This window comes from Conger conger, chromosome 1 (assembly GCF_963514075.1).
Source record: "Conger conger chromosome 1, fConCon1.1, whole genome shotgun sequence".
In the NCBI taxonomy this organism is placed as follows: domain Eukaryota; kingdom Metazoa; phylum Chordata; class Actinopteri; order Anguilliformes; family Congridae; genus Conger; species Conger conger.
In genome coordinates, this window is record NC_083760.1 from 64,650,270 (window position 1) to 64,676,405 (window position 26,136).

Consider the following 26,136-nt stretch of genomic DNA (forward strand, 5'->3'; position numbering starts at 1 on the left):
GCAATAATTGGCTTGCTGCTCCAGAGGGAGGGACTTGGCAGGGTTAGTAGATCGCCGCACAAAACAAGCACCTCAGGCGCCTCGAATTCACGGTTACAACTTGGTAGGTGAGGTTGGCCGCCGAGGGATGGGGTGTGGGCGGTGTATCTAATACTGGCTCTAATTGAATCAGACGGGGTCCAATTGGCTACCAAATTGGGAGAAAAAGGGAAAAAAACGGATAAAATTTATAAAAAAAATAAAAAAAATGTACAGTACCATATTATAAGATCAGGCAGTGGAATAAATGCTCTCATTGCTTTGATTTCTGATGATTTGATTTCTCTGTGGAAATCAGCAGGAGATGGGAGTCTCTCTCTGAACACTGGATCTGTGTGGCTGGCATGCTGAGGAAGCGCCTGTTGGTACGAGCTGAAACCAAATAATGGGTGACAGTCTGTTTTCACTGAGAATGAAAGCCTTGCCGGGCCTGCACAGCACTGGGTAAAACGTGGCAGTGCTTGTGTCTTTAATTATACATCAGAAAAGGAATGTGCTTCTCTGGCCCTTATGTGCCTTGCAGCATGAATGCTAAGTAAGATTAGAGATGGGAGGATGGGAAGACCAGAACACCATGAACTGGTGGCTCCACTTACTGGTTTCTAGTGGATAATGGAGAGCAGTAACAGGATGATCATGTGGGGACAAATCAACATGCTGCATATGGTGAACTATGACCATGTACAGTATATGAATATGTTACGTATTGTATTTCTCCTGGAATATTACAGCTGAAATCATTTGGAAAAGTAAAAACAAACATGTAGCCGTTAGGCAGCAAAGGTTTCCTGAATTTCCACCTGATGCTCAGCAAAAAAGCTGAAATTAAACTGCCTAAACAACAAATAATACACAATAATAAACAACAAACAAATAAATCGGCTCATACCAAAGACCACAGTAAACTTGATTACTCTCAAAGTACAGAATAAAACAGGCCAGACTTCATTTGCCCCTGGTTTTCAGTGCTGTGTTAGCTGCCTTTTGTTTGGTTGCCCCTGTGTTCTGAGTTTTTTCAGACAGCTTAATGAAAAAGTACACCCAAGAAAATAATTACTGTTGCCACATTGACAGTTTGTGAGATATGGAGAGAGACATAATCACGTGCTCTACCCAAGCAGATGGTTATTTACCACTGAGCACTGACACCCATTTTTTTCTGTCATACAATATTAGTTACAGATTTACTGGCCACTAGGTAACCAAGATCTGAATAAATACAGTGTAGACAAAAACCCAACAGACAAATCCCATGCTAAACAGCCACATCATTTCACCCTGAAAGTACCTGAGGTTCCTTTGTCAGCTTCAGCACTAAGAACAGAAGTCTTCCAATGTGTTTACTGTAACAATTATTTTTATGGAACTGTTTCAATTAATCATAAAATTATTGTTATGACTAGAGTGCAAGAGCAGGCATTTTAGTTAAGTAATTACATCTTGGAGCACAGTGTAATTGTATGCATTGACAGACATTAACCCCCAAAGCCACACCACACACACAACACACACTCAGCTGCTGCCTAAAGGCACAGTACTGGATATGAAAGCCTTGTACCAACCATCAAATGAAGTCTTACTCGGATACATCCACAGAAAAGATAAATCTCCTTTTTCAGTTCTGTTTAGAGCCTGTGATGTAAATAATTTCACTTCAATCCCCAATGGCATTGTCTTGCCTACACTCCTCCTACAAGCTGAGTAAACAGAGCTGTTTTTCCTGTGTATTATTAGTGCTGGAATTCTTGTTTCAGCACAAATACAAAGGTTTTAGGAGGTGTTTATAAATAAATTAACCAAGGAGCCTTGTTTTTGTTCAGTTCTTGCATCCACATAACTAGCTAATAATTACCTGTTTGTCAGTGTGGACCTGCTAGTAAAATTTAGCGGTTTGTCTGCTGCAGTCATTCATCATAAACCGTCGCCATCTTAGGGCTTCGTCTTTAACTATATTAACACCCACCGTGCACGTGGCACACTAGTCTCTGGAAAGTATTCCTTCATGCCGACACACTTGCCAGTTTGGACGATGTCCATACTGACTGGGTGAAATGAACCACTTCACTGGTTTGTTTTCCCCTGCAGCTGTAACACAGTGAACACATCCAGAACATTCTGGCAGACAATATGAGACATTGCAGTATTACCCACTTCACAAACTCACAATACAAACCATCCTGCAATTTCTGATGATGAAGGACCAACAATTTCCTGAAGCTGTTGGCATGGATATTCACACAGTATTGCATTTTCACCAGAAAATAACCTCAGGATTCTCGATTTAGCAAATACATTTGAAAATGTAGCAAATTATGTAGAATGATAATTCAGACAAAGGTTCATGCAGCTGTGACTTTACTGCACTGCTGGAGGGAGATGGTGGTATCAGTGGCATTGAGGTGGTTGCATAAGCAGCACTGTGAGCCGTTATCAGTGGCTCACTGAGCTGTGTTCTCTGTGCCTGCTGTTGCTAGTGATTAATTATTTTATTATTGCATTAACCTCCCTTCACACATTCCACATGTAACAGGAGGATAGACACCTCCGGTTTACACCACCACTGTACGTGCAATTACCATTTGCAGCCTTTTTATAATTGCTAGCTTGTACTGGCATGTCTAAGGCTCTAGGTGCCAATTGCAATGAAGAGGGCTGCTTTTTAAATCATAAAATAAGAATTTATGTTATTTTATGTTTGGAAAACCAAACCCAAAAACACCTTGTATTTTTCCTTACAATGATTAAAGCCTTGGTTGTGAAACTACCACATTTGGTCAAGGAATGTTTAGGGACCTTTTGTAAACATCAATTTACCAAGAAACACACACATCTGCTCCACAGAATATACATTTAAATTGAAATCAACAGAAAAATAAACTTAACAATTAACAATGGAAATTAACAATGGACAGATCGAAGCTGATCGAAGTTCATAATACACGGCTATTCCATGCAGTACGCTATGTCTCAATAATGAAAGATTATTTATCTAAAATGCTACCTCTGAATGCCATTTATACCTCTCATCTTCATACGCTTTTGCCAAAATGTTGCCTTGGAATAATTCAGCGTTGCATTGGATTAACAAGAAGCATCATGCATGTATGTCATTCATGACACACAAATCCGTGCCAATACATTAATTGTTGACATAGGGGATGACATTCGCATGACCTTTAATGTAATGTAATATTCTTGGGGAGAGGGATAAAAGAGTAAGACATCTTCAGCCTGCTTCACAGAAGAGATTTCTCTGAGTCAAAGTGAGCAGAGGAGTACTGGAAGAGCACAACAGTACACCCTGTATGAGAAATCCTCTGAGCATCCCTTAACCCTTAGGTCTGCTCAAAGAAAAAGGGCTGTGAATCATACAAAACACATCGTTTTAAATTCAAAGACCAGGGAACACTTCTTTCTCTCATACAAGTCAATGAGATGTGACCCTGACTTCAAACACCTTCAGATTAACCTTGCTTTCTTGCTCTCAGCTCCGGGTTCTTTCAGCAACTACAAATGCCAATTAACAGAGCTCTGACTCACCACTGGAGTCCTGCCCCCGGTAGAAGTGTGATGTTCACTATGGAATCAGAATATAATTTCTTCTGCAGTCTAGCACTAAGAGAAGCAATGATCCGTTGTTGCTAGGAATGATTTCAGGTGTTTTTTGCAATGAGCAGGGGCCACTTTTATAAAAATGTACTTGTATTTAAACTAACTTAAGATCATTTTGTAAGTTTGGCTTATGCTTGATTTATAAAAATAACTGCAACCGAAATGACATTGCATGAAAGTTACATTGGTTTAAAGTGAGGTATCTGTGTCTTATGCACCTGTCACATATAAATGTCAAATTGTGTGAATTCAGTTTGAATCCACATGAATATGTAATTTTCCTCTAAATAAGGTTGAATTTCTTGCCTAAATTTGATTATAAATCAAATTTTATTCTTAAATTACCAGCAGGTAAAACTGGTGTCTAGTGTAACTTTTACGATCATGTCAATCAAAGTTTTATAAATAACTAAGTCATGGTTTTCTGCGCAGGTCACCATTTAAGATACACTTTGATTGTATGATTGTAAGACGATCTTATTAATGAGGGCTCAGGACTTTTGAGTGGTCACTACAAAAACATTACATTTACATACTGTGCATGTTTACTTTTGTGACGAGCAGACAGCAAAGTGTAACTGGCATCCAAACTGAAAGAACAAACAATTGTTTTTCCTGGGATGGCATCATGGGTATGATCGGGTGTGACTTCCTGCAGACCTGTGGGTGCATGCGTAAGTGGTCTGTTTCCACCAGCAAGCACACCCCACCAGTGCAATGGCAAGGAGGAGGAGAGGAGGATATTGTGGTACACAGGGCCTGACGATAGTAAGAAAGAGCCCAATACTGCCCCCTTCAGGCATCTCCCATTCTCTCCTCTCAGAATTTTACCCACCAGGGAGGAGAGCACTGTACCTCTCCCTAGGGGGCACTTTTTATTTAAAGGGACGTTATCTCTTGCCCTTTCAATGTAATTACTTTTACCAGAACAAACCAAAGCTCAACAACATTAAACTGTTGTCAAGACAAAACAATTTTTATATAAACAAAAGACAGTAGAAAGACACGAGCACCAATGCTACTGAACACAGGAAAATTGATAAAAAATTAACAAAATGTATGATTGTTGCAGTTATCTAAGGCAAGGTCGTCAGAGAATCGTATTAATATCTTATTTCATACTAGCCATATTTTTTTGCCATTCTGAATGAATAAATGTTTAATTCATTTTTAGTTTTAACATTTACAATATGTTGTATTGGTGCCTAAATTCAGTCTTTAACAATTTTGTTTTAGGAGACTATTGCTGAATGACAATAAACAATAAACTATCCATAATAAACTAAACCAGATCAATGCCCATATGTATAAAGGTGTTTATAGTGCCTGGACAAGAATGCTACCTCTTTGTAGCATGATGACAGGACTTCTCCACAAACACCCTGCACAACAGCTCCCAATTCATCTTTCATGCAAGCTGTTGGTAATCTCTCATCACTGTCACATCTAGCTCTCCCCCTTCCCCTGGGCTGATGGCTGTCTCCATCCCACTTGCCCCCAACTCTGTTCTGAAGAAACATGTGTGAGCATGCCTGTGCACTGACACATTGACAGTGTACATGGCTACACTGTGACATATCAAAGATGACATGTCTGTTGGTGGATGCTGTTATGTACCTCAGTACCTCACCGTTTACTGTTGAATTATATTCAGGAGGAAAGCTGCCTCTTGGTATGTAGAGCAGTGGTTCAGCTAACAGACACTGCCAAGGCCAGATATCACACATTTCAATCCAAAATCAGTCATCAACAGTGTAACTCATTAAAATAAAAAATAAAATAAAATAAAATCTCTGATGTGTCTGACCTTCTCTATCCAACCTTTTCTCTGAATGCTTTGCTCTCTGTCTGACAATGTCTGACTACTTTCTCCCTGGTCTGAAGGCTCTCTCCCCTTTTAAATCTGCTCTGAAAACCTTTTCTCTCTCGTCTTTCTCCCATGCTGAAGGCTGTTGCCACCTTCTATAGAGCTGGTCCATCTGGGGCTGTCAGGGCAGATCTCGTCTCCAGAGTCAAAATGGCAGAAAACAGCCCCTGAGGAAGGGAACAAGTGGCCCTAGAGAGGGCTTGCTTAGAGTGGAAACAATCTGGGGACAGAGAGGTTAAAAATAAAATAAAAAAAAAGTGTGTGGAACAGGGTGGTTTTTATGTTGTTTTATTTTCCAAAAATAACAGATTTGATTATATCAAAATGTATACTATTTAAATATTTATTGTGAAATAACGTGCATAATTATTGTATTGCCATAAAAAAGAAGACCAACTCAGTTTGAGGCAACTCAAGCAAGTGCTTTGAGTTCTTTAATTTATGTTCCATACTGAGGGAAAAACTGCTTTAACAGAAGTGTTTTGACTGTTTATATATCCTCCCTCACTGAACACAAGTTACATATATATTATATACTCAACCAATTAAAATTTCCTCACAGTCACAGCCTGCTCTCTCTATGATATTGATAGAAAGAGCTAATTAACAGATGAAACAGATCTGATTCATGCACAAATACAACACTGTGTCTTCTGCGCATTTCATCCAATGTACCTGTATATCCCTTCATCATATAAGAGCCACATTTAGTTTTGTTATTCATTCAAAAACAAATGTAAAAATGAAATAAGAACGTGACCATCTAGAAACATGTGAAGAGCTGCAGTACAGTGTGTTAACAGAAATTTGTTTTATTAAATAATTAAAACTTAGTTTATAATATATTCATTGTTTTTTTATAATGACAAACACAAATGCAGTAGCTTTTCAAGTTATACAGTAGTTAATACTTAATTGTAGCAAATATATTTCCTCACTGAAGGGGGACACCTCTACACTACTGTTCCACATGAAATACAACAGTGTTGGGTTGAGCCAAGAGCTCTGATACTGCATCCATCACACGCCACTGCTACACCAGAAACAGAAACAAATATTTTAAATTAAAAAGTACAGCAACTGGGACCAGGTTTTTCTCAATACATAGATCAGAGAAAACAAAACAACAAAAACATCTTAGGGCCTGGCTATCATCCAACACAGTGCATCCTTGTCTGGGCTTTCTGTTTGCACTCTGAGGAAACAACATCAGTTATTTATCTTGAGTTATGCAGATAGATTTATATCTTCCACTGACAAAAGCAGAGTAAACATCAAGGTCATTTATTTGAGTCTGAAAAACTTTGTTTTACTGTTGCATTTGAAGTGAATATGAGCAATGGTCCTAATTATGGAGAGAAAACTGATGGCACTGGTTCATCAGATGCTTTGGCAATAAACAACATGCCACATTTGGACCAAGAACTAATTCCAGATGCCCCAATGGCATTCACAGACAAATGAATACAGTGGGGAACTGCCTAGAATTCAGATCTTTCTGCAGTATAAACTGTAAGCTGCTCTGATCAACATTAGAATCCGATATCATCAAAGTTTAGTTCAGGGAATTAAAGTGATACAGTTGCCATTCTTAACCAGTTGCCACACAGAAACCAGAGGGGTAATTATATACTGGCTTAAGCATAGTCACACCTGCATGGAATGATAATAGCAACCATGAATATTAATATCAATATTAATGAGAAAATTATGTTCTGGGCTATTTCTGCATTTCAATGGGGGGACAACTATCTGGTATATATGAAAAAATTGTGGTTTTTCTTTCATGAATTGAAAAAAAAAACCCACAACAATAAAAATAAAATTAAAGTACTTTTTTGTTAAAAAAATCCCAGTTCTGTCACAAATATGAAATATTACTTGTTTTATGGTAAATATCAGAAAAACTATTCTCATTATTGAATAGCAGGGTAATCTCTCATTAGTGCATAGATGATGTGCACAGTATTATAATGGCCATAGAGTGTTAGTATGAATCTTATCTTATCATGCAAAAACCTTATGAATGCAGGCTTGCTAGGCAAAATAAATACAGAGCTAAAATGTGTGACTCATTGACTTGAACTCACTGACTCACAGTATTTTTACAATGGTGGGTAAGGTTTGTACAAGTCAAAGCTGCTATTACTGCATAAAGCACTTCTTCAGTACGTGTAAAGCTTGTTCTTCAGTCAAGCTGAGATAAAAAGTCAGGATTCTGTCTGTCAACTGCCTATTTCACAACATGGCAGGTGTCCTGACAGAACCCAGCTCCTCTGATCACACAACCATTTACACTTTCGTCTCCAGGTATGGGTGCTACAAAAAACACTGCAGCATCGACGGGTTATAAATGTTCTCATCTACATCTTGTAAAACAGTACTGACATTTGCTCCTTTCTTCAATGGGCAAACACGCAAATTTCAGAGCACTGCCATTGTCATTCTCACAGAATAACCTTGAAGTCATGATGTACATTTTACATGAGGACTGTGGTCTGAACACTGAGCTAAATCAATCATGTTATCCAGAATAATTTTCACAAAATCACATATTGTACGAGTGTCCAAAAATTACACAATTAAAAACACAGACACACACAAACTTTAGAATCAACAAACATTAAATGTACTTTGGTTTCATGGTTTTGGCTACATTATACAAAAAAATGAACATTAAATAACTAATGAAACGGGTATGACAAAACTGTACACAGCAACTGCATATTGCAAAAACAATACAGCAAAACCTATGGATAAGGTACAATACAGACACGTACAATTCTAGTTTACCATCAAATCATTCAATCAGTTCAATAAATCAGCCTGGACAAAAGTATGAGATCTAGAATTATAACTATACAACCTGCCTTGAATGGACAACTTACAAAAAGAAAATACATTATTTACGAACACAATTCACTGTTAAAATAGGCAAACAAAAAAGTATTCAGTGTCCTGGACTAATAAATATGAATGAAAAACAATGCATGTATTTCCTCTCGCTTATAAATAATTATTTTGTAAAACAAGTTGTACCCCCTGAAAAGATGTGTAGACTAAATAGCACTTATTCTAAAGAATCATATGCCACTAACTACAGCAGTGCCTTCGGGTTCAGAATCTTAAACAGTTCCTTTTTTCTTTTAGCTTTTCCAGTCTGCTCTATATATTTCCATAAAACTCCCAGCAGCTAATTTACATTTCACCTTGTGTTTCACCACCCTCTGGAGAGAAAGCCATGACCTCCATCTCACAGGCACCAAACACATCACAGAACAAGTCAGGACCTTGGCAACAGTGGGCCAGCTTCTTCTGATCATACAGAACTACTGAGGCGACAGTACCAACAGATGGAAAATACATTTTGAGAGCAAACTTCAGCAGTGTCTGGCTGTCTGGACAGAGCTCAAATTAGTGGCGTTTTTCTTAACCCTGCAGACCAACCGGCATCAGGTTTTGCACATGAGGACATCTGCGAAGGGGCCCAGTAGGGTTTTGTTGAAGATGCAGCGGACCCACACCAGGTAGGTGGTGAATGGTTTGATGTTCTCGGAGAAAGTGTAGTTCTGGTGTGGTAAGATATAAGGCATGTAGGTGTTCTCCCCCTGTTCCTGAATCCATACCTCATACTTCACCTCCCTCACCTTCAGGTACTTGAGGTTCCAGGGGATCTGCCAGGACACGGTCAGCTTGGCCTCGTTGGTGGCCTGGACGGAGGTCTGGCACTTGGGCTCCCTCACCCTGCCTGGATGGACTGTGCTGCTGGGCCTAGCCTTCTTGGGCCCTGGCTTGGAGGTCAGTCCCTGGCGCAGGGCATCGAGTAGGGATGCGATGTCCACCTGGGTGTCCTGATAGATACGGAAGAGCCACTCCGGGTTCCGACAGCACAGGTGACGTGGCACCTCCTTGCTCTTAAGGATGCGTTCCTGCTCCTCCTTCTCCAAGTGAGCAATGCCGCCCTGGTCCCAGGCACGCTCAGGGAAGGTCACAGAGTTCTCCTCCTTGGTGTTCCTCCAGGCCACGTACTGCAGGTCCATGCCTGGTAGCGAGGTCAGTGTCCTGTATGGAGCATAGTGCTCTGGGTTGACGCCATATGGGAAGAGTTCCACCACAGCGGCGCCACGAGGGAGGAAGAGAGAGCAGACCAACTGGGCCCCATGCATACTGACCAGCATAGACGCTCTGCTGAGGGCTCGAATGATGTCTGCAAAGGACTGTTCCTCCAGGGAGACCGTGACAACCTTCATCTGGAACTCCTGCGCTAGCGCCAGGATCAGCTCTGCCTCGTTCAGGATCAGCCTGTTAAGTGAGCGGCTGAAGACCACAATATACTCGTCCATCTTCTCTACCGGCTCCCCCACTGTCACATTCAGCTTCTCTGCCAGGAATGCAGAAAACTGCCTGATCTCGTTTCCCGACACAAGTATGTTTGCCTTGGGGCCCTGAGGCTGGACGAAGCCGTACTGGTACCAGGTGGTCATTTTGGATAGACCCACATAGGACTTGGTGAAGCACAGGAGCTTGCCAAAGTTCCTCAGCTGCTCCTTAAGCAGCGGCTGTTTACTGCTCAGCTGGCGGTAGAGCTGGAAGTGGGGGCCCTCACTCCAGCCCTCCATGAAGACCAGCCGGGCCTCTTCATCCAGGTCCGAGTACTGGCCCATGGTGTAGAATATGGGCAACAAGTCATCGTGAAAGACGTGCATGAGGTTATCGGGGTTGAAGCGGTTAAGAATGAGCGCAACGTCGGGTACAAACACAGGCTTGGGCATGAATTTGAGGGCGGCAGCGGGCAGCTCCAGGAAGTTGAAGTACTGGGTGTTGTGGTCCTCCACAGAGGAGAGGTCCAGCAATGCCGGCTGGAAGCGGCGCGGGCCCAGGTTGGGGAGCATGACCGAAGCGTTGCTGTGGAAGAAAACAAACTCCTCAGCCTCGGTGGAATAGCACAGGTAGTCGAAGCGGCAGACGCGGTCCGTGTGCATCTTGCCCGTGCAGACCATGCGGGTCCCGTGCTGCTGGAGCTCCTGCAGGGCGGCGTGGTAGTCAATGCGTACCTGCGACAGCTCCTGGGACTGGCGCGTCAGCAGCAGCTCCTCCTCCAGCAGGGCGTTGTGCTCGCTCAGCTTCACGTACTTCCACAGCAGAGCCGCCACCACCGACACCAACAGCCCGTTCAGAACCGCCGCCAGGTTCATCCTGCAGCCCAGAGCGTGCATCATAGCAGGACGCCCGCACTCGCCCCGGCCTCTGCGCTCATGCTCCAAAGCAGGAGTCACACCCTGCACCAATCAGAGCAAAGGGCGGGAAAAGGATGTCAGGTCATGGTTCAGGAACACGACAAAGAACCAACCCCAGAGCAAGAGCAGACATGGTAGACAGAGAAAGTGTAGAAATTGCAGGGCAGGCAGAGCAGACATGGAGGAGGGCACTAATCAGTGAAGGCAATGGAACAAATGGAGAAGGAGCTGGCAGCAGCACAGAGAGAGAACATTGAGTGAGAGATGACTCATGTGAATGTGAAACCTCAAAAAAACTGGATGTGTTCCTATTTTTACCACAAACTTCAATAAACAAGTTTATTTTAAGCTTAAAATAGCTGCTGTTATGCATGTTACAGTACAGTAGCCTGCTGCCCCTGCAGAGGCTGAAGGCAGAGAGAATGAACAGCTTCACTCACAGCTGAAGAGAACAGACATATCACAGCTGTAAATGCAACCCATCAAATGTGTTTGTTTTTTTGTTGCATAACTTCATTGTATGATATACAGTATGCTGTCAGGCCTGTCAATAGCATCCTCAAATTTTCAGCCAGGGAATCAACGCTTCTCCCTTCAGAACCTGAAACAGTTTTATAATGGTGCCAGGCAGTAATCCCAATGCGTCAATGCTAATTTTAGGACATGTTCATGCACATTTTCTCTTTTTCATTCAGATGCATGGCTTACTTAAAGCAATGGAGTCCAGCAGGGAGGTGGAGGACAAAATGGCATAACATGGAGTAAAAACAAGTTCTTTGGCAAGTCCACTGTAAATGATATATGCTATTGGCAGCCACATACTGTAACTAGTCAAAGAATCTTTGGAGTATATCTAGACCATTCATTAATTAAATAAATAAATAAATAAATAAATAATAAATGTAGTCCTGTTATTTGAATCTCTTTTCTTATGCATGAATGTAGATGACTGACTGATAAACTGACATACAACATCCTTGGATTTCTCCTTGTTACATAAACAGATATTTACAGTTCACTGGACTGGGATGAGATATGCCTGCTATAAAAAATGTGAAATTGCTTTGTATGGGTAAAAATCTCTGAGGGAAACAAAATAAAAAGTGCATTCAATTTAATAACTTAAACAATAATATCAAATAGTAAATAATAGACTATGGTGTGGCATTCAATCGGAACCCAATGATAATGAATTTTTTTTGTTAGATTATAAATATGAATTCAATTCATCTGTATTTTTATAGAAAAAAGGGGGTTTTCCTCTGTGCTTCCCTCACCAGTAGGTAGTGATGCTTCAAGAAACAAGGAACATTTTCCTTTCAGTAAAGCCAGGGACACACTGTAACTATAGAATTTCACCCCTGGTATATATATTAATTCAACACACCAAATGAGTCACCCTGCTGGCCTGTAAATTATGTGAACTTAATATGAGAGTGCTCCCTTTAGAAAGCAGCAGGCTGCAACAATTATGCCATGCCAACTACCAAGGTAGAATAATAATAAAAAAAAGCTTTGATCTACCCTCTACACAGACAGCAACCTTGACACTGTCTGGAGGATAGAAGATCATTTTTGGCTCCTGGTTTAAAGCAAACATGAAATTTGGACCCACAGATGGACACATGAAATATAGGAGTCCCTAAAAGCTTTTAAATGTGAAAACCCCACACTGGCCTCTGCAGTGTTTAGGATTCTCTGCATGAACAAATGCTACAAAGCTGAAAACTCCCATTAAGTGCTGAGAAAGTGGATCTGTGGAAACATATTCATCAAGAACAACATGAAAGGGAATGCTCTGTGGTGGTTAATGCACACTAAAGGTCTGCAGTCACACTGTATCTAATAAAGTTGGGAAAAGGGTATGTTACAGGTTACAACTGCCTGAACCTGTTATATTTTTAAGCACTGCAGCTGCACATTACTACACCTCAGAGGAACGTTTTGGTTCAGAAGTTTGCAGGTGTGTCTTTAATCGACAGAGCTCATCCAGGGCTACATTCCAGGGTTTGAACACATGTTCGTCTTCACTGTAAAAAACACCCATTGTGACCATATACAGAGGGCTCCAGAACTATTTGCACCCTTAATAAAAATGGAGAAAAAAGGCTTCAAGAATAAACAACATTGATAATGATGTATATTTTCTGTTCAAACATACGGGAAAACTATATACTTTCATTTCAATACATTTACTCTCATGTTTCAATGTTTTTTTTACTTAATAATCTCATTGGCACCCCTAAAAATGATTGTTTGGCAATACAATTTTACTTTAATTTAGTGACTCTCTGGCTAAACTATATTGTGTCATTCCATTACTTCCTGTTTCACTTGAGTACAAAAATGAGGTAACAAGCATGCAAAATCCCTTTGTCAACCATCAGTATGGGAAAAACCAAAGAACTGTCAATTTAGAAGACACAGATGGTAATTGACCATCACAAGTCAGGTAATGGGTACAAAGAAATACGTAAATGGTTAACAAACCACTTAGCACTGTAAGTGCAGTAATAACTAAGAGTGAAATAACTGCCTTGCGATTGTATGCCTCTGCCAACCAGTCAAGTTGCAGTTTACACCCCTGTCTGCTGTAGGCTATTCTGGACAATATTGCATGCAGTGCACAGAATCCTATCTAGCTTAATTTTCATGCCTAAATGACCTAATATCTGTCACATACGAGAGACATCTCACTGCAGTTATGTGTACATTTTTTTCAACACAGGACTGGTGACATCGCTGTCTTAGGCATATGCAAACTCACAACATCGGAATGATTATCTGCTGATACGAACAATGAGAAAATAAATTGTAAGCCCCCCAGGCTGAATGGAACTGTCAAACTAAAGGGACGTATTTTGTGTGTTTTGAATTATGAGCGGACACTCCTCTGTCTGTTATATAAATTTGTCTGCATATTAAATAAAAGCCACATGCTACCATAAATACCAGACTGTTCCTCGTCTCAGATGTCTTAGCAAGTGAGCCCCCGTTGGGCAGAACGTTCAACACAGAAAAGCAAAAAAGCTGTAAGGGAGCTCTCCACAGACGAGGGGAAATTACGCAGAGTAGACCGAGCATTCCTCTATAACTCCTGGGAGGATGTAGCTGTGATGTTCATCTCCACGGCACAAACATCATCTAGCACTCAGGTCCTTGCTTTTCTCTGCCGAGACCGATGACTTGTGAATTCATCCCAGATAATCACAAACACTGCTCACAGAAAAAAACTAAATCCTGGGAAGCTTAAATGAGTGTAATACACCAGAGCACACTGCTACACTGACAACTGCCATTTTCCTGAAATTTTCAAATAATATTTTGGATAATGTTTCCAATGTTTACAGTTTGTATGATATTGAGCCCTGTATTTTATAATGAAATGCATGTATGTACATTAGAGAGAGAGAGAGAGAGAGAGAGAGAGAGAGAGACAGAGTGTGAGACAGAGAGAGAAAGACAGAGAGACCCCTTTATCCACTTGGAAAGCCTTTAGACATCATCTAAACTCAAAGAACACCTCCCATCTGCACCCACAAAGCACCCTCAGCAGGGATCTTAAAATCAAATCCTGGAGCACCGCGGTGTCTGCTGGTTTTTCAGCGTTTCAACATATAAGTGCTTAATTTAAACCATCGATTACCTATAATCCACACTTTGTTTTTAAGGCCTAAATTGGGTGCGGATTGAACTCACACAAAGGCCCACTAGGACTAGAGTTTGAGACTCCTGGAATTCAGTCACCAGGCAGAGTCTTAAGGCTTGTTTTCACCCACAGAGGCCTGTCTTCTCCCTCAAATCTCTCAAGTTAAGAGCAGTCGGGAGGTTTAGCTTCATTGTGCACACCCTCATACAAATTAAACAGTCTCTCACCTTTTCTCTTCACCACTAGTTCTGCCTGCCCACTGCTATTTCTGTTATTAGCAAAAATATTAGATGTTGGAAGGACACTGGTCATGTGATTTGCTGAATCTAGCTTGTAGACTAAGAGAATTCAGAAAAATGCTTGCATCACACTCAATTCTCATTCTAGGTGTTCATTTATTTCCTAATTTCCATGTTCAGTAACATATAGATGAAAAGACGAGCAATGCCTTTTTAGCTTTCTTCGGTGAATGTGATTGTGTTTACCTGAAAATATTTATCACAAAGATGATATATATTTTCGCACTCAACCTTAAAAATGAGATGTGAATGGAAAAAATGCTTACAAACTGTAAGCAGGTGTGACATTCATAAATGCTGAAAAATAAATTTGGCACCACTGAGAGTGGGAGGACCAAACTGGGCAGCAATCTGAGGCCTTTAGTCTTGTTCTGATATCACACATTTTGGCGGCAGAAGTACACTCTCAGAAAAAATGGTTCCAAAAGGAACCCTGTCTAGTTCAAGGGTGCTTTGTCGGGCAAAATGTCTCTTTGTCTGGGAGTTTTCACACCTATGATTGAGGGTTCCATAAAGAACTAAAAAGACATTGGAGACCAGCCAAAAACCATTTTTTATGAGAGTTTAGCTTGTTTCTGTGGTCTTCTTTTTCCACAGCGTTTTTCCAGAGAATTTAACATGTGGCCCAGATGCGCTTAAAGCATGTTTTGATCACAAGAATAAACTAGCATATGTAGGCTTCTTAATCTTAATCGTAATTGCCAGAATTTATGTGTGAGGGGAGGGGTATATCAAATGATGCATGCTCTAATACACACTTTATTCTACTTTACCATGGTCAATTTAATCAAAACATGGATCATTTGGTAAAACGTTGGCTGTCCGAGCAATGCTACTAGCTGTTGATTTAATATTATATTAAGAGTAAGTGTTGGGGTTTCATACATTTTTGGTGGATATAAGACAGTAATACAAAATGGAAATTAAAAATGTTTATGAAAATGGCTGCAGTTCTTTACACGCAAAGAGAAAACAATCTATATTTTGGCAATACGGCAAATATTTCTTGTTTATTGTGCAATTTCAAATTCACATTAGTAAAAAAAAGTAAAATTTTCGCCCATATCAAAGGCTGAATTACTGCTTCTCTCAACATCCAATATAATCAGAATGGTTCTGAACCTGATGCTTATGTGGAAATCCTGCTGTGGAGAGCGTTTGTGTCCTAATGACCTTGTAAAGAAGAATTAATGGAACATTGAGGCTGATTAATGTACCCAAACCACATTCCAGCTTTCTCCACCCCCCTGCATCTCCTTCCCATCACACTACTATTCTCCTGGGCATGAGCAGTGTATCAACCCATTAATCCTTCCTGCCTGTGGCACGGCCCTACTGGCAGGGCCTAATGCTGGAGATGAACTTTCCATCACACTCAATAGGCTCCAGCCAAAAGAAGGCCTCTTTGAGACTCGCCACCCACCACTTTGTCAAATGTATATATATATATATATATATATATATATATATATATATATATATATATATATGAGTGTCAAATATATTTATTTATGTTTTTCTTTTTTAAAATTTTATTTGACAATTAAATGTATGTGAAATGTTAGAAGTCTTTTTGCAAGACACTCGTTACTATAAGAAACATACAGTGGGTTCCAGAATTATTCGCAAAATAAAGAAAAAAGGCTATATTTAGTAAACAATACAGATAACAATCGATGTTATGTTCAAACATGTTGGATGTTTCAATTTTTTTATTATATAATCTCAGTTTTTCATCAAAATTATTGACATTATTGACATTAGATGTATCATGGGGTCAACAAATCTGAGAAATAACCAAAAGATACCCCCTCCATATCAATAAACTCTTTGGAAGGACTGCATGAAAAAGCCCTTAGCAAGCATCTGGAGTTACCAAACCTCATTGGAATTATGACTGGAAGGGAGTGCTATGGATCATGGGATAATTACTTCCACTAAGTACAGGACATTTTGGCGGAAAACCTGGTTGACTCTGCTAAGAGGGGGAGACTTGGTCAAAGGTGGACTTTCCAGCAGGACAATGACCCCAAACATACAAAATTCACACAGAATCGGTTAAGTAAAAACAACATCCATGTTCTGCAATGGCCATCTCAGTCTCCGGACTTAAATCCCATCAAATGCCTGTGGTCTGAACTGAAGAGGGCAGTCCATAAGCAAAGCCCAAGAATATCAATGATCTTGAAAAATCCCTCCAAATGTGTTCTCTGTGTTTTTTCTCTTTTTAAAACATGTGGTTCAGTTTTGACGCAAATACACCCACACTCAGACACATCTCCATTTCCAATCACCTATGGATACACACACACACACACACACACACACACACACACACACACACACACACAAGCAATCTCACTGCTATACAGCAGACAGCCTCACTGCCCTTTAGGAGAAAACCATACAGCCCTACAGCAAACTACATCACTGCCTCCTACATGGAGCTTGGCTCTGTGGGAAACAAGAACTTTCACATTGCAATGCACTTTAATATTTTAATAAGCACAGAATGTGTGAGTGCAATAAAAAGGTAAATATCATGTCAATCTCTTATGCATGTAAAGCAGACCCAGAGGCTTGGCCAAGGACAGGGACAATGAATTTTAGGCAAATCCTGCTGTCTTGAATATCGTCCCACTCTGCCAAATTACGAAAGCAATGAAAACGTCTGCCTAGAAGCTGCATTAGCAGGCAATGTGTTGGTGCTGTCAAAGCCAAGGAAGCACAGCCGTATGTCTGAAGCCCGGTGTGTTTGCTTTGAGTGGCTAATTCTTCTGGGCAGCAGCTATGGACACACTCTTCCACCCACTCTGCCTGCGAGAGCTGTCCCATGTTGCACAGCGGCTGAAAGATCCCACTGAAACTATAATGCTTCGACGTCCCTCTCTGTGGCCAAGTACAAACTGCCATAGAGAATAGCACATATTCTGGAAAAAAGTGTTTGTTATCAAGCGGTATGGATATACTGTAGGTATATGAAACAACATAGATTGTTGGCTACAATTTCACAGATGTCACATCATGGACATGGTTCAGAACAATGTAGAGCATCTACTGTCCAAAGCACTAACCCCCTTTTCACAGTATGCTGGAAGCAGGCTGGCTCATTAATGTATACTGCCTTTCCACAGTAGAGTTAGAACCAGGCTGGTTTTTTGGCATTCTGACCTGTGTCAGCCCAATGGAGTAGCAGTGCTTGTCAACTTACAAGCAAGCCGGGGGTTGTACAAGCAATCTTTGTGTCCGTTTCTTATGAATGAAAAATGACCATTTGCAAAGGTGCCACAAATAGTTGCAGTACAAATAGGTGTATAACGACAAGCTACACAGCACAAATGACAATGCTGCATCTGAAGGAGCCAGTTAGGAACACGTCAATGGGACATCAATGGGACTGCAGCACAACAGTGTGCAGTACTACATACTGCACTGTGTGTAGGAGATGTACAACACTGTGTCCTCCAGTGGCTATTCAGATATCTCTGTAACTACAGTTCCCAGCTCCATTATGTTTCAAATTGCATGATAGAGAGCAATAAAAATAGAGTCTTGGAGTCTTTCACAAAATACAGATGTTCGATCCAACCAGAGCCTGGTATCAAGATGAACAAAGCTCCACCACACCATACTATCATACAGACTAACAACATCTGGCCCAACAACATTAAAACACCTTCAATGATCTCAGCTTCATTCAGCTTCAGCTTTCATATAACAAAATGGTAAATGGTAAATGGTTGGCATTTATGTAGCGCCTTTATCCAAAGCGCTGTACAATTGATGCTTCTCATTCACCCATTCATACACACACTCACACACCGACGGCGATTGGCTGCCATGCAAGGTGCCGACCAGCAAGGTGCCGAGGAGCATTTGGGGGTTAGGTGTCTTGCTCAGGGACACTTCGACACAGCCTGGGCGGGGGATCGAACCGGCAACCCTCCGACTGCCAGACGACTGCTCTGACTGTCTGAGCCATGTCAAAGTAACAACATGCTCAAAGATTCTTCAAACGGCTAGCTCACTTTCAAACATGCTAACAATATCTTAGCTATAATAACATGCTTAAATTAGATTACCTAACATGATCAAAGCCTACATTTAAATTTTATGCATTTACAACATGTTTCCAAAGCAGTTACAGTTGCTAATCCTATGTGAGCTCATGTATGAATCAAAGTACATTGAAGTGTCATAACCCTTATTCAAAATGAAAATCAGTGTACATCTTCTTAATTCCAATAATTTAAAATGAGGATTTCAGCAAATCTTCACTGCTGCTCCAATTGTCAGATACTTCAAGTACTTACATTGGCTGTACTAACTGAAGACTTGTGCAACAAAAATGAGAGAAACGACTTGATTACACACATCAGTGACATCCTGTTTTCATCAATAAATACCACCTAATTTACTTTACCTAGTACCTAGTGTCTCCACAAAATATAGACTATAACTACAATTGGGGCATTAAAATCTAGCGGGAGATGTGTATTTTGGTAGTTTGGGGTTTTTGGCTCACATCTGTCAAAGAATAAGTGCAGATTCTGCGGGTAAAAAAATCAAATTGCCAAGATCTCACAGGGTTTCACCCGCAGCTCTGCGCACGCAGTCTCGGGTGACCCTGGGGACTGCAGCACACGTCCGACTTCTATTTCTATCTGTTGCAATGTTAACACAGCATTCCATCAACATGCACTTCTCCTCCCTGGAGCTCCCACCCACTATGGTCTGAAGTTATCTCGCCCACTCTCCCTTCTGCCCAATATTCAAAAAACCTTTCTGTTATTGAAAGCTTATATATAATAAATGGCATTAATTGAAGTAAATGCCCACGGAGAATATGAAGTAAACAGGTTTTGTAGTGGAGGGAGATGTGATTCTCTTGTTGGCCAGGTTCCACAAGGGGGTTTGCCTAAAAGGATACCGGTCCTTCATGAATCTTTGACTTCTCGTGCTTTCTCGTTAATTGATTCTGTTCTCTTCCTGGGATCTGGCTCTCGGGTGAAAACAAATGTAAAGTCACCACACTGCACAAGGCAGCACAGTCAGGAGTGCCATCTGAACTTTCAGTGTGGTTCTCATGTTCCCAATCTGGGCAGCAATACTCAGCCCTATGACATGTTCTTGTCTTACGTACTGCCTCGATTTAACCCCAATGTGCCCATAGTAATGATCTCTTCACCAGGAAATGAATTGAACTTACAAACAAAACAATCTTTCCAATAATCACACAAGAATGTTTTTGATATATCTTGGAACATTTATTTAAAATTCAGGCAACACTTCACACACATATAATTATACTTACTTATAATTACTTGTTTAATTGATTCTCAAATATGACTAATCTAACTAAATCTCTTTCACAATATTTTGCCAAAGTTGGCTTCCATTAAACACTGTCACTTTTAATGTGATGTAGACAGTGTTGGTGTTATATTACAGGCCTTTATGTGTAGCAATACATTAGCTGCCATTGGGGGTTTGGATTATTTATTAATATACCTGTAAATAAATTATATTTACGTTAAGAGTCCACAATGATGAATTAAATGTTTTTGTCTTCTACAGTCAATATTTAATATCCCTTTGAATGTTTGTAAGGGTTTCTGCTATATGAACATTCAAATTTCATGGCAATTAGATATTTAAGAGGCATGAAAATGCCGTTAGATGCATAGCAGCAGGCAGTCTCCTAGCCTTGTAAAAAGAGTATGGTTAAAATGTCATACAAACCCCATTGACAGATATTTAGCTTATCTTTCTGGTATTCAAACAACCGGTCGTCTAAAACATCCATCCATCCATCCATCCATTATCTGAACCTGCTTATCCTGAACAGGGTCGCAGGGGGGCTGGAGCCTATCCCAGCATACATTGGGCGAAAGGCAGGAATACACCCTGGACAGGTCGCCAGTCCATCGCAGGGCACACGCACCATTCACTCACACACTCATGCCTACGGGCAATTTAGACTCTCCAATCGGCCTAACCTGCATGTCTTTGGACTGTGGGAGGAAACCGGAGTACCCGGAGGAAACCCACGCAGACACGGGGAGAACATGCAAACTCCGCACAGAGAGGCCCCGGCTGACGGGGATTCGAACCCAGGACCTCCTTGCTGTGAGGCGGCAGTGCTACCCACTGCACCATCCGTGCCGCCCACCGTCTAAAACATACCTGTGTAAATTATAAACAAAATTATTGAAATGTACATTCATGGGGAAACAAGGGGGAATGCTATAATTGCTAAATACAAGGAACAAACTACTGAACTACATAGCCAGAATCAAAATGCACTGCCTTGCGATATAACAGTGGACCTGTATCAACATCCACTCTTAACTACAGAAAAAATATGTTTTGCTTCATTATGCATGCTGGCTAGCAGTTCCATATAATATCTATGACTGCGCTACTTTGAAATGGTGAATTGTTTAAAAAATAAAATAAAATAAAATAAAATAAATAAATAAATAAATAAATAAATACTACTAATGCAGTTAATATTTCACTTCACAAAGACATGCTGAGAACAAATTATACAAGCATGGATGTAAAAGCATATCAGCTGAAAGGCAAAAGCCTTTGTGAAGATATTCACAAAAGCCTTTTTGTTACATGAGGCTATTTATCAAAAAATGACCTTTCCTCTGCCAGTTCACAAAGAGGTGCAGTGCTTTACATGCAAATTAAAGAGACTTAAAAATTCAAGCAACCAGCTGTGACAAAAATACTGCAATACAAAAACAAATACATTCTGTAGGAGTTAACAAACAAGTGAAATTGTACAATGCTACCATTAATGCCTGGCTGGATACAAATTGAAATTGGGAATACAAAACAGGACCTAGTAGAAGAGTGTGAAGAGACAATCTGTATCTGCATCTGTATTCGGGACTGTAAGCGGGTAAGGGTTGGGGAGCAGGTGCCCATTTATCTTGCACTGTTATTTCATAAAGGCACTGGTCAGTGTGTCAAGAGATTGATTAAACTGCACTTTATTGTGCACGCCAAATTCATTTTCCTTTTAAACATCAGTTTTTCCCCGAATCTCATTCTTCAAATGTCTTCCAAACATTTCGGGTCAACCTTGAGAGGAAAGTAAATATGTACACAATGTATTTTCTGAATTACCATGAATTTTCCTTCTCTCCTTAAAGATTATGGACCGGATACAGTACTCCCAAAGGACATATGCTACTTGAGTGCACCCAGAACAGGTAATGCTTTGGACCAGCTAATGATCTGAACCTCTCTAGAGGCCATGGGAAAGACTGTAACACCACCAGGGCCCCTGAATGTCCTGATCACTTCATCACTGTCTCCTTCCCCTCTCTATCTGTTCTACTGCCAGTTTTACCTGATTTTCTCCACAGAGGCACAGTCACTATAGGCACAGAGACCTTCACTGTAGCTGAGATACTGGATTTGATTTTAAGGTGAAGGTTATGAGTGTCAGACACCTTTGGTGACCCAAGGGTAATTAATTCCTTGGAGTCAGCTGCCACCTCTCTCAGTCACAGTCCTGGCATAAAGAAACGTGAAGGTCCCAAGAGTTTCAATGTAGGGGGTTTGCTCTGTGGATGATAAGCACCAGAGAACTGGGGGAGGCTAGTGCAGGGCAGCTTCAGATTTCTAATGCATTTTAATGAGTCTCCTGGAACGATGGCCGCCTGTTAGTCTTTCTCTGACATCCTGAGCTCCGCGGGATCACCTTGGAGCTTCCCTGTTCTGAATTCTTGTTCAGCAGGGCAATTTCTGGGTGATGAACAGTCACTAAATATGCCTTCTGACAAAAGGGCTTTACAGCATGCCTCGTCGGTGTCTTAAGATGTCTCCCTCCCAATCCATCTAATCTCCATTCCACTGTGGTGTGTTGGGTCAAAGAAACAACCCTCTACAATGTGCATCCTACTCCAGCTCAACTGACTCCATGATGGCAGTATCCAGCTCCCCACATGCACATACGCACACACGCACACACGCAGACGCAGACGCGCACGCGCACACGCACACGCACACGCACACGCACACGCACACGCACACACACACACACACACACACTGAGCCTGGCAGCTGGGACCAGTAGTTTTTGTCTGATTTCAGCCTTAGTTTTTGAGTGACCTCACAGATTTCCAAGATTTGAGGAGGTGAAACACTTTTACTGTAGTAGAGTCCTGAAACCACTTCAATTACCATGGTGAGGAAAGAGATGGCATGCATGAATATTCACTATGCACTACACAGCCTGCAAATTATGTGACCCAGTAAGCTAGTTGACATTCCCAGCATCTAGCAGAAATCCAGGAGGCAATCCTGTACACCATTGTCAGTATTTTTGCTTTGCATCCAACTTGAAACAACTGCACCAGACAACCAATGACTCCACAAATTACATTTGTGATGGAAACAAAAAAGTCCTCTTACTTCATTTACTTTCATTAAAATACTTAAGTATTATTAATCTGAACAATGGAATATTGAATGGAAAAAGTATTATTCCTTACATGACACTAGACTAATCTGGCTATTATTAGCAGATCATATCAATACAGACAAGTGGTACATATTGATACATTGCATTGTGGATTTTTTCTACACAATGTTAAACACAGAAAACTATATATTAGTTGCAATAAAATCAAAGGCAAATGCCAATACAGTTGAGTACTCCAACACCAGTTTTAATATCAACCATGAATGTCCAGATGGCTGTCACCCCTATGAAGGATATCAACCCAGGGTTGCCATGATCCTCTGATCATTGTCTTAAATTATTTATAAAATTAATTTAATACATTTGTTGTCAAACTGTAGAATGTGAATTACCGATTACCGGAACAGTACTAAAGCATAGAGGCCAAAATGTTCACTTGTCAGAGGAACAGCTTATTTACTTGAGTTTAGATCAGCTCTTTGGTCTACTAGCTTCAATAATCTATCACAAAAGTACCTGACAGCGAGACCAACACAAATTCCTAGGTCCCATGTACCTGTATTGGTCACACGACAGCCCAAGACAACATTTCTAGCCTTTTATTTCGCATACTGTATTCATCTCTCGTCATATTGTGAATAATGGCACGAATTAATAATAAGCTTATTCGGTTCGCCACAATTAAATGGCAAGAGTTTTAGTGCAAATGGATAGCAATTATCGAATACGATATAATACCATAGACAACCCTGTCTCGTTCCGCGAAGAATTTTCTGTATCACTGAACATCTAAACCGCCACCGGCCTCGAGCCAAGTCGGACGGCGAATTGGGATTTACTCTCAGTCACCCAGAATTTGTACAGGCGCATAAAGCATTGTGAATAATACATTATTTACAACCTTAGGGAAGATTACAGAAACGCGTTTAGTCGTGTCTGATCACAGAAAATAAACTGGATTTTATTTCGCAGATTATATGCAGTGCCACTATTCAAACCCCACTGCCACTATACAGCTCGATTACGCATTCATTACAGATGAAAATTTGTATGACTTCATCGAAAAAGTCGACACAATAAATGTTCAGTCGATCCTTTACTGTACTTTAATTATGATGATGAGCTTAATGTCAAATCATGCGATATAAAATGGATATATAATAATTTTAAAAAGGCAACAAATGTGAATACGTTAGATCACACGACTACGTGCAATGACCAAATTAACGTTACGGTACACATTTTCAATGTGAAAGAACCTACAAGTAGCAATAAAACTTTTAACCAAAAGTTAATTTATTCATGCAACAAAATGTCATGATACACTTCTTATGTATGTAAAAATAACAAACTGCTCTTACCTATGATTTGATTTGACCGGAGTATTCGGTCTGTTCAATGCTGCTGTGGCTAATGTTTCGGGGATTTTCGGCAAGAAACAGCAGCACTGACAACAGAACAGGCTTCCTGCAGCAAGAGTTCGGTGAAGCGAATGTACCAACAGCAACTTTGCCGCAACCCGATGCAGCTATAATAGTGTAATTTTACCAAAGACAACTGCATTCATTCATCAAGGTTTTTTTGTTTGACAGTATATTTGTTATCGCATGCTTGCTCTTCCACTGCAGCTGCTTCCATCGCTACTATCCTGCAAAAGTCAAGCAAGCTTGCTAAAATGACTCCGCCTACAGAAAGGGTTGGACCTACTCTCTTCAAGTCTCGCGAGATTCTGAAGCTATCTCAATTTGGTTCGGAAGAGAGTGAAGTACTGTTGGCAGATGATGGAGCTTTATAGAAGAAAGGCTGAAACTTTGTGGAAAAGAGGTAGAAACTTTATGGAAGAGAGGTTCAGCACACTGTTGGGGAAAAGGCAAGCGGTCATCAAAGCAGTAGAGCAGTCGGCACTGGGATGGGTATTCATATTCTACTTTGAGAAAACAAAAGCAATGATTTTTAGGTAGGAGAGGGCATTGGGCTAAACATGTATGGGAGAAGTTTGGAAAGCATAGAGTCGTTTAGGTTTCTATGAGTATATGTTTATACAAGAATGCCGTGGGCCATGCATGTGGTGAAAGTAGTAGAAAGTACAAAGTAAGTGTTGTGGGGGGTTACATTGTCTTAAGCCTCATCCGACACCTAACTGCTCATTGCTGGGTCAATCTGGTAGAGACTGGTAGCCTACTGGTATCTGCATGGAATGTAATGATTTTATTCAGATGTTCACAGATGAATCAAAAGATTCACATATGGGTTGAACAGAATCGGCATATGGGGTGCCAGAATTTGGAGTCTTTACCAAGATATTAACAGATCATGTGACTGTCTAATGGTTGCAATAAGTCTAGCACTGCAATGGGTGTAGGAAAGGAAGCCAGTTAAGGTGGTGTTTTGAGTATATTCATCCCTCAATATTACAAAGCATTTACATCACATAATAGACAGGACATTTTTTATGAGGTCCTACAATCAGGATATACTTGGGGTGGAAGTGCCAATAACTAAAATCTGAAGCTAAATCTTTCATATGGAATGTAATGTTGAAGAGATGGCAGGAAAGGTGGGAAAGGACATGCATTATATAATATATACAAGGTTATGAATAGGGTACAGTGGACTGAACAACATACTTCTTATGGTAGGGAAGCATGACACAGTGAGAATTGCAATATTTGCAGAATTAATATAAGTCAATATACAGTGTCCTCCATTACATCTGGGAAAGGGACATATTTGTTTACCAAGTGCAGATTATTGGCTTTTATTTAAGGGGGTTATTTCTACATTTTGGTTTCACCATGTAGAAATAACAACACATTTTTAGGCTACATAGTCCCAGGGCAATATAATGTTTGAGATGAATGGGCTGACAGATGTTTCTGATTATATGGTTGTGCTCTAATTTGTTGAAAATGTGTGTCCAATGTGACAACTTACCCCACATAGTGTGACAACTGATGGGGCAAGTTGTCACAAGTGCACACCATCTA

At 40.6% G+C, this 26,136-nt stretch overlaps 1 protein-coding gene across 2 annotated transcripts; it reads right to left on the reverse strand.

Moving 5' to 3' along the window:
• Positions 1-5,919: 5,919 nt before the first annotated feature.
• pomgnt2 (protein O-linked mannose N-acetylglucosaminyltransferase 2 (beta 1,4-)) lies at positions 5,920-24,791 on the reverse strand. Of its 2 annotated transcripts, none has more exons than XM_061247267.1 (2): positions 24,511-24,791; positions 5,920-10,797 (listed from the first exon to the last, which is right to left on the reverse strand). In XM_061247267.1, the coding sequence occupies exon 2, from the start codon at positions 10,735-10,737 to the stop codon at positions 8,971-8,973; it is 1,767 nt and encodes a 588-aa protein (XP_061103251.1). In that variant the 5' UTR covers positions 10,738-10,797; positions 24,511-24,791; the 3' UTR covers positions 5,920-8,970. The 2 variants fall into 2 exon arrangements, with proteins under 2 accessions (XP_061103251.1, XP_061103260.1); XM_061247276.1 differs by lacking the exon at positions 24,511-24,791 and having other exon boundaries at positions 5,920-10,423; positions 10,573-10,671.
• Between the last annotated feature and the right edge of the window lie 1,345 nt (positions 24,792-26,136).

Coding starts and splice junctions, on each gene's coding strand:
- pomgnt2 (XM_061247267.1), bottom strand. CDS start 10,737: ATGATGCACGCTCTGGGCTGCAGGATGAACCTGGCGGCGGTTCTGAAC.